This window comes from Budorcas taxicolor, chromosome 20, assembly GCF_023091745.1.
Source record: "Budorcas taxicolor isolate Tak-1 chromosome 20, Takin1.1, whole genome shotgun sequence".
Lineage (NCBI taxonomy): Eukaryota > Metazoa > Chordata > Mammalia > Artiodactyla > Bovidae > Budorcas > Budorcas taxicolor.
The window spans coordinates 25,914,136-25,928,948 of NC_068929.1; the positions used below are offsets into that span (position 1 = coordinate 25,914,136).

A 14,813-nucleotide genomic window follows, 5' to 3' on the forward strand; every position below is an offset into this window, starting at 1 on the left:
CTTTAAAATAAAAGAGAATCACAATAATGTGGAGGTCCATGCAGTTTGTTATCCTGTTTTTTACCTGCCATTAGTTCTTTTTTCTAGTCCTTAAGAGCTTTAAACGTTACATGTTAATTTCAAATCTCACATTAGAAAACAATATTCAAGGCCTCATTTAAGAAGCATGTATCCTACGCTCAGCAGGTGTGAGGCTCCGTGCTAGGCTTTTAGGACAAGAGGGTTTGACTCAGTTCATTAAAAGGGCCTTACCTATTGACGTCTGCACACTTGACTAGGATGGTGTCTACAACTGGCCGGAGAAGTCTCTGCAGTTTGATTCTTTCTGCCAGACTATGGCAAGGAGTATATACTAGCATGGCTCTCAACGTTTTCTGGGGGAAAAAGACTGAAGGTCAGTTTAACTACACTTAAAAAGCATCAGAGACAATGGCCTAATCTGAGACATTCTGAGAAATAAAATAATGACAGGAACAGATTATGACCCATAAATAAGAATCCATGAGTTGATACAAATAAAAAACGGAATAATTAAATAGGGAACTCTTAACTATTTTTGTATTTTTTAAATGTCTGAATTAATTTCAAAATAGTTATTTTAAAAAGAAAATGAGAAAAGGAGCCAATGTGAAAGAGTCCCCAATGGCTAAAGCTGGAATAACTTGGGCAACAAAGTAAATGACTGACAGTACTGGATTATAACCCAAAGAAAAAAATAAATACCCGTAAGTCTACGGTGACAGAAATAAAAAACTGACTAAATATATACATGAGAAAATACTCTTCTTCATAAAAGAGTTAAATAATACAGAAGGAATATGGGAAATAGAAGATCATCATTAGGACACTACAGTAATGATTGCTGTAGGCAAGATTCACTAACAAATGCTAAACTCTGTGGCTAGACACAGAGTATTTACATAGTCTCAAAGTATCTGCCCCAAGACACTTCCTAAGAGTGAATTCACAGCACCCAGTAGACATCACCTTAAGCAGGTGATGAAGGATGATGGCATCACCAACTATAAGACACACTGATGTGATGTACCCCCTGAGACTGATGCACTGAGAAGGGCTTATCACCTCTGGTGTTCTTACAAAAAACACATAATGTGATCATGAGAAAATACCAGATAAAACCAAACTGAGGGACATTCTTCAAAATAACTGGCCAATACACTTCAAAAGTGTCAAGGTCTACAAAAGACAAGGAAAGACTGAGGGACTGTCCCAGATGGGAAGAGATTAAGGGGGCATGATAACTAAATGACATGTGAGATTGTGGATTGGATCCTAGAAGAGAGAAAAGACATTAATGGAAAACCCGATGAAATCTGAGTAAAGTCTGTGGTTTAGCTGTAAAGGACACAGTTGGGACAACTGGGGATATTTGAATATGGACTTTATAGTACATAATAATATTGTTATTAATGCTAAATTTTCAGAGCTTGCTGACTGCATTGTGGTTATACAGAATAATGTATCTGTTCTTAAGAGATACATGTGAGAGTACTGGAAGTGAAATGTCTTGATGCCTACACACAACTTTCAAATGGTTCAGCAAAAAATTATATATGGGGAGAGAGGAGAAGAGAAAACAAAGAAGGGCAAGAGGAAGGAGAGAGAGGAAAAGGAGAGCTCTAAGGGCAGGAACCGTATCTGCCCCCACGGTGTCTGGCACACTAAGTAACTGTAGAGGAATCGGAATACAGTTTCATTCAGAGCCCCTATACTCTAGGAGCTCACAAATGCACTGGGACACCATCTGAACTTGGTAATGAACAACTGGATAGTAAGGCGGTATACCAAACAGTTAAGTATGTCTGAAGCTTTATGCTGGAGAACAGTAAGAAGAAAGAAGTAATCTTTATTCTACAGTATGCTGGTCTTTATTCTGTAGTATTCTGTAGGATGCTGGGTCCCTCAAGATGCTAACATGAGAAACAGACCATGGTAAGATAAAGCTGGGAGATACTGCATCTTATGCCATGATTAGATCCCTAATGTATATTACCTTATGAAGGTTCCTAGAAGCCTTTCAGTGAACAGACCCATTTAACCTCATGTGACTCTGTGCTTACCAAATTTTAACTGAACACAGACTCTTTCTTCAGGGAACTTCTCATAACCCGTCCAGACTTCCACAGAATATGCTTTAGGAAATGCTGTTGAAGAAACAGAAACCTCTAAAGGTTTCTGAGCTGGGGAATAAAGCGGCATTTAAGGAATAACGATGGCCACTATATTCAAGTTTGCTACAATGTACTAGACATTATGGTTAGAGGTTTCTATTTCAAACCTGAGAGATAAATATTTTCATTATTTTATAGGTGAGGAAGCTAAAATTTAAGAGTCCTAAAGTTACACTGCCAGCACACTGGAGAATGGGAATTTGAATCAAATTCTCTCTGATTTTGACCATACATCCAGATGGCCTAGGCTAGTCCCAGTTTAACTAGCAAATCATTCAAGTATTCCAGTTGGGATGGTAAATTATGAGTTCACTCCATTTTGACTCCAAACTAATGTTCATGACCCTATGCCATACTGCTGTTAAATAAGAAGATTTTGTAGGCATAGTTGTTAGAGGATGGATTAGAAAAAGATTAAGAGTAGAAGTTTCCAGGTGGCACTAGTGGCAAAGAACCGGCCTGCCAAAGCAGGAGACAGAAGAGACTCTGGTTCCATCCCTGGGTCGGGAAGATCCCCTGGAGGAAGGCATGGCAACCCACTCCAGTGTTCTTGCATGGAGAATCCCATGGAGGTACAGGAGCCTAGAGGTCTACAGTCCATTCGGTCGCAAAGAATCAGACAAGACTGAAGTGACTTAGCAGGCGTGGAAGCAGAGAGATGAATGAGTTTTCAAAAGATCAGGTAAGAATTATTCTAAAGCAGTGGTTCTGAACTGGGGGCACTTTCAACCCTCAGGAGACATTCAGCAATGCTTGGAGACACTACTTGTTGTTATGACTAAGGAGAGGAGAGGGTTGCCACTGCTATGCAGTGGGTGAAGACCAGGAATGTTGCTAAACATCCTATGATGTGTAAGATGCCTGTCTCAATGTCAGTAAGTGTGGAGGTTGAGAAACTTTGTTCTGAAGATGTACATACTCATAATTTTAGCCTACGAAATTACAGAACAGCCTCCTTGTCATTCTATCTCACCATGAAACACAGCTTCTAACAGATTAAACTAGAAAAACAACTCAGTAATTTATGTCACAGAATCCTCTTCTATGAAAAGGTTTCTGAATTTCCATACAATGTTTATTAAAAATCAGCTCTTAATATCTACTAATTTTTTTAAAAAAAAAAACAAAGGTAAATTTAGTTACTTTGCTATCCCATAAAATACTTTTAATCTGGTCATGTATAAGATAAGGCAAATAAAGATGTGAACAGCTAGCTATTGCTACTTTACAACAGCATGTAAGAAAACTTGACCAGATTAAAATAAGTAGAATCCAAGTGAAGATGCTAAATGGAAAATTGCAATTTCCTGGGATTATAAAATAAAAACAAAATTTGGATTTTCCAAAATCAAATTATGTAGTTTTACTGAATCTTAAAAATGATATCTGCAAGCTGTCAAGAAGAAAAAAAAAAGAAAGAAAGAAAACAAACCAACAACCCAACGCAAACCCATAAAAGGTACAGTTAGAGAATAAAGCTACTTACTAAAGCAGCAACGTACACTTTGTAGACAGGGTCAGCACAGACCATTGACAAAACGTTGCAGCATGCCTCCACCACGTCTCCTGAGATACTGGTCTGGGAAGACCCACTGGTGGCTCCAGCACTTGGACTGCTTCCGCTATTGCTCCCAGAATTTCCAGTGCTCTCCCCATTTGCCAATAGCAGAGCCCCACTAACGTCGTGGGAAAGACGTCTGAGAGCCATCTCTCTTACATTCCAGTTTCTAGAAAATAAGCAGCCAACGAGTTCCATTCCAAATACCTATAGTCAAACAGACAAAATGAATTCAATGTGAAGAAAAACTAAAGTGTTTTGAATTAAGTATGACTTTTGATTACTAAAGGAAAATCAGACATTTCTTAAATCTTCACCATACTATGAAATTTTCAAATGTGTCCATAAGGACATACTCAAATTTAACTAGTAATTATCAAAAGTCCTTAACATATTTATTAGCTAAAGTAAAACTAAGAGTGAACACCATTAAGTAATCAGACAGATATATATGTATTTCTGTGCTCCAGTATTTAACACAAACTAAACATATCTGTGAAGAACCCCAAATTTGTATTTGTGTTAACATAGTTTGCAGAGGAAAAAACTGAAGCAAGGTTTTAAAAGACCAAATCAAGAAAGGTACTGGAGCAAGGTGTTCAAGAAGTAACAGAATTTCTCTTACTTGGTTAATTAGAAAAAAATACAATGAATAGAGTGGAAAAACCCAAAAGACTAAAAAACAACTGTGTTCAAATCAGCAAAGGATAATGAAAAATACATATAATAATTAAAGTGTATGGCATTATAGTAATCGTTACCACTTCTGCAAAGCCAGAGAGTCCCAAAAGAAAGGGTGCATGGTCTTGACATTATGGACCAGTTAGCTAAAAGTAAACTTAATGTCTAAGATAACATCATATGAAAGATTTCTAACTATTAAGAGATTGAATAAACATGATTTGGGGGAAACAAATAATGACAGTTTTTGTGTGTTCTGTTGTAGAGTGATAGTAAAGGAGACTAAATCAATTAGAATCTAGTGAATTGACTGTGTGCCTAGCACTGTTAAATGGGGCTTCTCTGGTGTCTCAGATGGTAAAGAATCTGCCTGCAATGTGGGAGACCTGGGTTCGATCCCTGGGTTGGGAAGACTCCCTGGAGGAGGGCATGGCAACCCACTCTAGTATTCTTGCCTGGAGAATCCCCATGAATGGAGGAGCTTGGCAGACTGCAGTCCCTGGGGTTGCAAAGAGTTGGACAGAACGGAGTGACTAAGCACAGCACTGTTAAATAGCATACCACTAGCCTTATGTCTTATGTGATATTCCTCATAAAAAAAACAAGAATATATAGCTTAGTCCAACCTACAGCGTAAGCAAAACAAACTAGACCACTGCCTTGAAAAAATGGCATCTAAGGCTCAGTATCAACTTGAGAGTTTTCTTGAGGAATCATGAATGGGCAGGTGAGGGGCTATGTTAAATACCATTAATGAATTGGATAAAATATTTACTAAGTTTGTAAATTTTATTAGAATCCTACTGGGTTGTTAACATGCTAAGAAAAGAGAATTCTAAAAGCTTCAGGACTATAATGGTCACAAAAAGAAAAAGGAGAGAAATTCTACTGATGTATATATAAGCATAACAAGTTAACCTATGTCTGCTTACAAATTTAATAGAATTTACCAGATTATCAAAAACATTTTATTTCACTATAATCTACTGGAGATATTTCCGGTTTTGGATTATACATTTTAAAAAATAATAGACTAAGCAGATAACAACAAAGAAAACCATTAGAATCCAACCAACCAACTGAAATTCTGATTTACTAAGGATGAGAAAGCATTTAAGTAGAAGAGAAGGTAAAGGAATGGGAACTACTCTTACAAATAAAAATGACTAATATATAAGGTAAATGCCACGTATTTTTTCTTATTCATCCATTCAGCAAGTATTAAGTACCTGACATATGCCATGAGAAGACCAACTGGAGAAACTGAGTTTAAGTGGCAACAAGTAAGAAAAAAAACAAATTCTTGGCAGGAGTGGGATTAAACACTGGAACAAGCTAGTATTAAATGGTTCTATCCTTGAATAAGGATATTCACTTTTATGTCTCTTAGTCTAGAGGTGGGAGGTGAAACTGCAAAGAATTGTTGAAGTGTCAGCTCCATTATAAGTGGCATAGTATTAATGTGCATGTGTGCCTGCATGCTTAGTTGCTCAGTCGTGTCCATCTCTTAGTGACCCCATGGACTGTAGCCCGTCAGGCTCCTCTGTCCATGGGATTTCCCCAGGCAAGAGAGAATACTGGAGTGGGTTGCCACTTCCTTCTCCAGCGGATGGTCCCCACCCAGGGACTGAAGCCGTGTCTCCCACGCTGGCAGGCGAATTCCTTACCAATGAGCCACCTGGGAAGCCCCAGCATAATATTAACACCAAAGGTCAAATTAAAATTTTCAGTGGAATACAAGTCATGATGGAGGGAAGCAAAAGTACTTTCTTAAATTATAAACTGGGAGACAACTACATTAACTAGCCTTAAATGGTTCTTTGAAGAATGAAGAACAACTACTTGCCTGAATCCAAGGCTCAGCTAAATCTTTGTAAGAAGGAGGGATCTGCTGAGTCCCATAATGAGTAAGGTTAAGACTGCTCTCCTGATTCCTCCGCTGGGATCCAGCCAAGGGATGCTGCTGGGTGGTCTGCTGCTGTGTAGCTCGCAGGGGAGAAGGGGAATCCACAGGGCTGGACAACTCGTGGCTGAGTGAAAAGTGAACAGAGGTTGCTAAGAAGAATTAATGGATTTAAAGGACACTGTGAGAGCATTTTTATTCTTTATTAAACATATCCAAATCATTAACACATAATTATTACCTGTAGAAATCGTGGGATCTCCACTTAGACCTACAAAGGGGACATATTAAAGGTTCTCTATTTCTTCTACATTCTTCTGCCCCTGAAAAATTATGAGAAAAAAACTTAAAAAAACATAAATGTTTAACATTTACTATTTATGTAATAATTATTCATAATGGCTGGTATAGGGTTTATATGTGGAAGGAGCCTCAAAACTTATATAACGTTTACCTAAAAGGATGTTTACATAAAAGGAAAACACAGTAGGCTAGATTATTCTGATGCTCGTAATTTTTGCAAATGCTATTTTATTAGTTATGTAACAAGTATCTTATTTACTGTTTTCCAAAATATTCTGCCCACTTGATAATCTGGTCACGTCATGCAAAGTTTGCTTTTGGTGTTACCCTCTCTGGCACGCCCTGCCCAGGCATTCTTCCATCCCCTTCCCTCCAGGTGCACCCACCACATCAGAACTGTTTCTAATTCTGTGCACGCCTTTCATTACCAGGGGTCTCACTTTATAACATTTCTTTGCTCAAACAGCTCATCTCCTAACAGATCTAAACTCTTATTTGTTGACAAGTTCACATAGGGCCTAGGTATATACTTCTTTTCGCCTCTCACCGATGTCGCCAAAGGCCATGTTAAAATCCTAGGTCAGACAGTTAGCTCGCAGAGCAACCATGCTGACTAGGCACAGGGAGAAAAAGCACCACGTACAGATTGACATGCAGTGGTGGTGCAGCTTGTTCCTGCAGCCGTCTTCACACACGGTAAGACTTTCTTCATCAAGCATGCCCAACAGGCAGATAGGACACATCTGTTCCTCTTCATCTTTTATACTACAAGGAAGGGGACACAAAGGCATTAACTACGAAAGAATGTTAACAGAATTAAAGCCATATGCTACAAACAATTTTGGCTTCTTCAGACTACGAAAAAATTAGGAATTCTTGTTTAGGAGTGTCGTGTACATAAACTATTTGAGAAGTATTTCTACTGTTATTATACAGTAATTTTGAATGTGGTTTAACCTTTCCTTGCTATGACTATAATTCAATAAATGAACTAAATCTCAAGAGATACATGTATTACCCAAATTTTGTTACTGCAGCTTTTGAATAAATGAACTACCATAAGATCTATGTATAAACATACTACATGCCAACACTGTCAAGATTTCAAGTATTGGAAGGACTGTAGAACTCATCTATTCCACATCCTTAAGTATGAAGGCCTATCTCAGACACTTTCGGTGAGTATATAATCTGGTCCAACTTTCCTAGAAAAAAAATCTAGAAACAACTGTTTTTTGGTCCTCTGAGACATTTTATTTGTATGTATTACATCCCTAGAAAAAGAATGCAAGTATTTTCCCTCCTGTGTGTTTTTGTCTTGCTTCTTCATGGTCCATGATGCTAGGTGGGGTTGTTGGTACAGTGAAACCAAGCTGATGGGACAGAAGCAGGTTATTCTGCCATTTTTCTAGATCTCTGAGGTACACATCAAATCTGGGGCTGATACCCCACCCTTGTTTAGCCTGCCTGTGAGGTTCACAACAATTTTCCAGCCCTGTGATCATCGATGATTTCAAATTCGCCAATGTAACCATGCTTCATCACTGTTAGAAACCTGACGAGGACTTGGATGATGAGCACAGCCTAATAAGGACCTGGCATTTGCCTCTCTTTTCGGCATTGTTGATACTCTTCAGAGTATCAGCCAGGACATTCATACACACCATTATGGCAGCATGGAAAGATGATGGAAAGAGCTAGAAACAACTATTCTTAATGTACACAATCTTTCAACTAGACTTCCAGGAATATATCATAAGGAAATAAAGACACAAATAATAAAGATATATGTGTAAGAATGTTATTATAGTAGTACTTAGCATAATGAAAAAAAAAGTCAACCAAAGTAACATCAAAAGGAGGTTAAAAAAAACAACAGTACACCCAGGCATTATGAAGCCTTTGAAAAGGATCAGAGATCCATACATGATGACAAAGAAAAATATTTATAATGTACTATATGATGAAAAAATAACAGATAATATGACAGAATTCTAACTTGTACAGAATGGTTTCATTTATGGCAAAATTGTAACTTTATTATGTGTATCTGAATTATATGATAAATATAATTATATTGTATATACCATTCCCACTATATACAAAGTAAGTGTGATATCAGTAAGAAAAATACTAGCAACTCAACAGTAAAACAAGCAAAGAAGATAAAAAGGCAGCTGATTTAAGAAAGACCAATAGCAAATAAACATAAAAAGAGAAGTACAAAATACATGTTATATTAATAAAACTCTTACTTTGTCTTTGGCAGGGGTGGGATAATGTGACTGACAAAAATTAAACAGGTTGATAATAGCATAGGAAAACAGGCTCTCATATACACTACTGGTGGGAGGGAAAAAACTTAAATTTTTAGAAAAGAATTTGCTAGTATTTCTTAAGATACTAAATGTACATATTCATGACCTAAAAGAACCTGTTTTTTGAATGCTTTCCTTCAGAAATATTCCAACAGAAAAATCCATTGCATATAGGCAAAAAAAAAAAGAGGTGTTGTAAAGAATCCACCTGCCAATGCAGGGGACACAAGAGACACAGGTTCAATCCCTGGGTTGGAAAGATCCCCTGAAGTAGGACATGGCAACCCACTCCAGTATTCTTGCCTGGGAAATCCCATGAACAGGAGCCTGGTGGGCTACAGTCCATGGGGCCACAAAGAGTCAGAAATGACTGAGCATCTGAGCACAAATATCCATTAATTATGGCAATAACAAAATACACTGTGTTATATACATATAATCTTACATGGCCATAATAAGAAAGTAATATATATTTTTGTACTGAGGATAATGTTCTTGATATATAAAGTGAAAACATTTTTTTAAACTTAAAAAGCAAGTTGCAGATCAAATTATGTCATGACTTTATATTTATTTAAAAATAATAAGATGAAAAGTATTGAGGGTGACGCAGCCATGCCCCATGCTGTGTGTGCCTACTTTAGCTACAGGGCAGAGCCAAATAGCTGTGACAGAGGCCCAGTAACCCTCAAAGCCCTAAGCATTTAAAGTATAAAAATGTTACCTGTAATAATACTACCAGTTAATAACCATGAAAATTTTCCCTCATTTATTTAAGCACCTGTAATACTTTTTTATATAAAAAATGGGTTCATGCATGACAGATAGTATATCTAGATAGTATAATCTGGATTTTATTTCATTCCATTCAATAGTCTTCAAAAGCATAATTTTAATGGCTGCATGAGATATTCATAACATGGGTATATCTTAACCATTCAGTTGCTGGATATTTAAGTTGTTCCAAATTCTTCACCATAGTACTGTGAAAAACAGCCATATATGTAAGTCTTGGGCATTTTTCAGATTAAATATTTTTTCTTAAAAAAAAAAAGTAATACATATACTGGATGAATAACTATAAATGTTTTCAAAAGTCACATTACTTTTTTCCAGAAAGGCTATACCACTTTACATACAGTAAAGCATATCTTGTAAGAACTGTCTCATTACAATCTATTAATTCTGTAAATTAATCTCATATATATATAAAATATATATTTTTAAATAAGCATGTTCTTAGTTTTTTGGTTGCCTGAACAGTTTTCATATGTTTGTTAGCCCCTTGAAATTCTTCTTCTGTGAAAATTATTCTCATGCTCTTTGCCCACTTCTGTACTGGATCACAGGTTTCTATTGTTTTGGTGGTCCTGTTTTGTTAATTATTTTTTTATATACTCAATCCGTCCCAATTCTGTTTTTCCTTGCTTATATACTACTTTTAAATGAATATAAAATGTGATAAGATCTCCAGATAAATTTTCTTTTTGATTTTAGTCTTAAAATATTTACTTTAGACAGAAAATTTTGTGATTATATGAAACATTAACCTTTTTACCTACACAGTATACTTAGTTAAGATTACAACTTCTTCAGTTTCCCCCTTTGGATACAATAAATCCAAATAAATAAATTAAAAAAAACCCACAAATTATGGCCTTTAGAGGGTGCCTTTTTCATCTTAGAGAAAGAGAGACACTTTCTATTGGCTACCTGGTTTTAAGCATTTATTTCTTTTCCAAAATAAAAAGCTACAAAAATATCAATCAAAAGGAAAAAGGCTCTAGAATAAGTTTGGGTAAGGAAGCTTGAGAAATAAATCTAATTTTTTCCATTTATTTAGAAGAAATGAAGGCTAAGAGAGAGAGTCCTGAACCACAAGTCAGGAGGGTTCGGTTCTGCGTCTGTTCAAATGACCTGTTCTGGTTTTACTTATCACTGACCCATGTCCCAAAAAACTCATAAAACTCTCATTCTAAAATCAATCCATTTAATAAAAAATAAGAAAATTCAAACATTTACTTTTTCCATAGATAAAAAAAACACTTCTCTCTCAGTTCTTTACTTCATCACGCTCTTGCCTAATATCATCACTTTCTATTCCTCAACAATACTTAAAAGATTGATGGAATGAAAATGACACTTAATCACTTAGACCACTGCTTCTCAGACCAAAGTTCCTGAGAACACATAGGAGGTGCCCTTCTAAAAAAAGGAGTACTCTTTTCTGGAGTAATTTTTAAGAACCTCATTTTTTTCATTAAAACCAATAAAGAAATCTTGGAAAAGAAAGAAAACTGGCATGACTTTTTATGATAATACTCTTAATTTTTTCCACACCTGTCATACTGGTTTACAACTCAGATCTTTCAGGATTATGAGTTTAGTCTTATCAGCAATCAGGCAATGGAAAAGTCTGAGAAGCAACATAGATTTTAATTAATAACTATGATTAATGGGTATTATATCTCTTAATTACAAATGATTAGTCTCTTTGTTCAGAAGAGCCTACTTATGTTCTCACATGTAAAACAGGCTGTGATGAGGATTCCCTGAGGACTATCTATGAGAGAAGCAGTGATATCATGAAATTTAAAAATCCTATATTTGAAAGTAATTTTGGATAACCACTTTGCCTTGTACATAATTTATAAAAGAATTACAGACATATTCTTTACACAATGCCTCAAGTTCGTTATCTCCCAAAGTGGTAAAAACCTACCTAATAAAACAACATAAAAGGTGCTTGGCACGAAGTGATAATTGATGAACAGTAGCCACTTACTTTCTACCTTAATTTTTCTTATGAAGTGGACATTTATTACATTCTGATATTTCAGGTGCCATTTTCAACACTGTAGGCTTCAAGACAAAATATCCAAATATACTTGGATGACTTTTAATATTTTTTCCCGTGATTTTTAACTTGAAAGCCAAGATTCAACAGTTAAGTCATTTTAGAGCAACTTAACAAGTGTGTGTGTGTGTGTATATACATATATATATAAATAAATAAATAAACCCTAAAATTAAAGAGTAACACTGGATTAATGCTGTTAATTCCTTAAAAAGTACTGACCTGTTTTCTGAACTGGATGTAGACGTGCTAGATGACGACAGTGTATGAGAATTTGACATGCGTGAAACAAATTTCTGGATGGTGTTACGAGACGGAGCTTTGATCCTTGAGCTACGCCTACTGTGATATTTCTGGAACAAACTCTCAACCTAACATTGAAAAAAGACAGCAACATGACATTTGTGCCATAATGTACAGAAAATGAGTTCTATAGGTTGAATTATTTGGCTTTTATTTCATAAGTTTTTCACAAAGACAATTTAATTTAAGAGCTTCAAAAATAAGAATACACATAGTTTACTAAGAACAGTATTTTTATAGGTCAGTGTTTACTTTTTTTCATTCTAGAAGAAAAAAACTAATTAGTCAATAGCTTAGAAGAGAACTATTTACAGACATCAAGTAATCCTTAAATACATTCACATCTCTGAAATGACCACTGTCTAACTTAAATTTAAAGCTTATGGAAAAATTTCAGGAGTATCATAAAAATTAGTTGACAATTTTACTCCAAAGCATTTATTTTAAAAAATTACCTCAAAATTCTTTAAAGTTTTTCTCCATAACATTGGGTCTGAAGGTTCTAGCTGAAATACCCGGAGCATAACAAATAGCAGATGAATACAAAATGTTCCACGCCCACAGCTGCAGTTCTAAAGAGGTTAAAAAAAAAAACACAAAAAACCTCTACTTTAATAAATCCGTATTCCACTAGAACTCCTAGGTTGATCCCTTTAAAAATATTTCCAAGTTTATTACACTAAACTTTCTATTAATTTCTCATTATCTTTATATAATAAGATATATAAGGATATGCAAGAAAAGTCTACAGCTATCTCCATGAATTAATCTCTTATTTTTGGTTTATTAAAAAGACCAGGCTGGCTGGTTTGGTGGCTCAGTGGTAAAGAATCAACCCACCAATGCAGAAGACAGGGGTTCGATCTCTGGTCCAGGAAGGTCCCATATCCCTCGGACCAACTAAGCCTACGCACCACAACTACTGAGACTGTGTTCTAGAGCCCACGAGCCACAGCTGCCGGGCCCAGGAGCCAAGGAGACACAGCTGCCGGGCCCAGGGGCCACAGCTGCCGGGCCCAGCAGCCAAGGAGCCACAGCTGCCGGGCCCACGGGCCACAGCTGCCGGGCCCAGAAGCCAAGGAGCCACAGCTGCTGGGCCCAGGGGCCACAGCTGCCGGGCCCAGGAGCCAAGGAGCCACAGCTGCCGGGCCCACGGGGCCACAGCTGCCAGGCCCAGGAGCCAAGGAGCCACAGCTGCCGGGCCCACGGGGCCACAGCTGCTGGGCCCAGGAGCCAAGGAGCCACAGCTGCCGGGCCCACGGGCCACAGCTGCCGGGCCCAGAAGCAAAGGAGCCACAGCTGCTGGGCCCAGGGGCCACAGCTGCCGGGCCCAGGAGCCAAGGAGCCACAGCTGCCGGGCCCACGGGCCACAGCTGCCGGGCCCAGAAGTCAAGGAGCCACAGCTGCTGGGCCCAGGGGCCACAGCTGCCAGGCCCAGGAGCCAAGGAGCCACAGCTGCCGGGCCCACGGGGCCACAGCTGCCGGGCCCACGGGCCACAGCTGCCAGGCCCAGTAGCCAAGGAGCCACAGCTTCCGGGCCCACAGGGGCACAGCTGCCGAGCCAGCAGCCACAGCTGCCGGGCCCAGGAGCCAAGGAGCCACAGCTGCCGGGCCCACGGGCCCAGGGGCCACAGCTGCCGGGCCCAGGGGCCACAGCTCCTGAGGCCCACACACCCTAAAGCCCATGCTCTGCAACAAGAGGAACCACAATGAGCAGCCCCTGCTCGCCACAGCTAGGAAAAAGCCCAAGCAGCAACAAAGACCCGGCACAGCCCTAAATAAGCCATAAAAAGACCAAATTTGTATTCTGAAGTATATCAAATCATAGTAAAGCCCTTTATAAACACACTAAATAAAGTGTTTACAGTTCCCCCAATAGTTTAACTCTCTTTAGATTAGAGAAGAGAATTACATACTAATTTAAGAATGTCACAGTATATTGAGTTAGTTCCAGATCCTAATAAAATGTAAAATGGTGACAGTTCCTACCTGAGGCCCGATAAACACCCGGTATTTGTTGTCTGGGCTGTCTCCTCCAATCAAGAAGGAGTTGGGTCCTATTTGCTGTAGTAAGTACAGCCTGGCCCGCATCACTTTGTTTACACGGCGGTTTGTTTCCTCGGGGCTGTATGGTGAGAAGCCATCTGGTGAAGGGGCTCTTCGAGGTGGTGTGATTCTCCCACTCTGAAACTTCACAATATTTTAAAAATTAGGTAAATTGCTCCTAAGAAATTTACTCCTCCATAAGAAAAAAAATGACCTAAAAAAGGTCACACCAAACCTTTTTTATATTCACCAAAAAATGCCTCAATATATAATATGATGGGACAAAATGTGTTTTGCAAATGCATTTGTCTGCCATATTGCTAGAGTAAATTTTTAAAATCTGTCATCCTTAAAATAATAAATCTTTGGCTAAGAGAGACAAACGTATGGTAATTTTACAAATTATAAGTATCTGACATCTTTGAAAAGTTTTATGTAAACCAAAATAAAAAGCATAGAAAATGTGCTTCCTAAACAGGTAAAATGACTTGTTTCTAGGGATGAAAATGAAGCATCCAATTTCCTGGCTTCCACTTAAGGGATTACTAAATGTGCTTCCTGTGACCGGTCATTTACAAACAGTTCCATGGAATTCTCTGTGGAGGAGTGGTAAATGACTCTTCCCAGGTTACGGACATCTCACTGGAGGCTG

The 14,813-nt window shown here is 38.0% G+C and overlaps 1 protein-coding gene across 1 annotated transcript in view; it reads right to left on the reverse strand.

The window, feature by feature from the left end:
- The window catches only part of MAP3K1 (mitogen-activated protein kinase kinase kinase 1), a 74,902-nt gene that overhangs the window by 11,708 nt on the left and 48,381 nt on the right, over positions 1-14,813 (reverse strand). Inside the window, exons 4-11 of the mRNA XM_052659041.1 lie at positions 14,105-14,305; positions 12,571-12,687; positions 12,035-12,183; positions 7,281-7,402; positions 6,576-6,657; positions 6,278-6,461; positions 3,679-3,957; positions 253-374 (exon numbers count right to left, since the gene is read on the reverse strand). Of these exons, the coding sequence (XP_052515001.1) occupies positions 253-374; positions 3,679-3,957; positions 6,278-6,461; positions 6,576-6,657; positions 7,281-7,402; positions 12,035-12,183; positions 12,571-12,687; positions 14,105-14,305 (1,256 nt within the window). The remainder of the gene's footprint in view (positions 1-252; positions 375-3,678; positions 3,958-6,277; positions 6,462-6,575; positions 6,658-7,280; positions 7,403-12,034; positions 12,184-12,570; positions 12,688-14,104; positions 14,306-14,813) is intronic.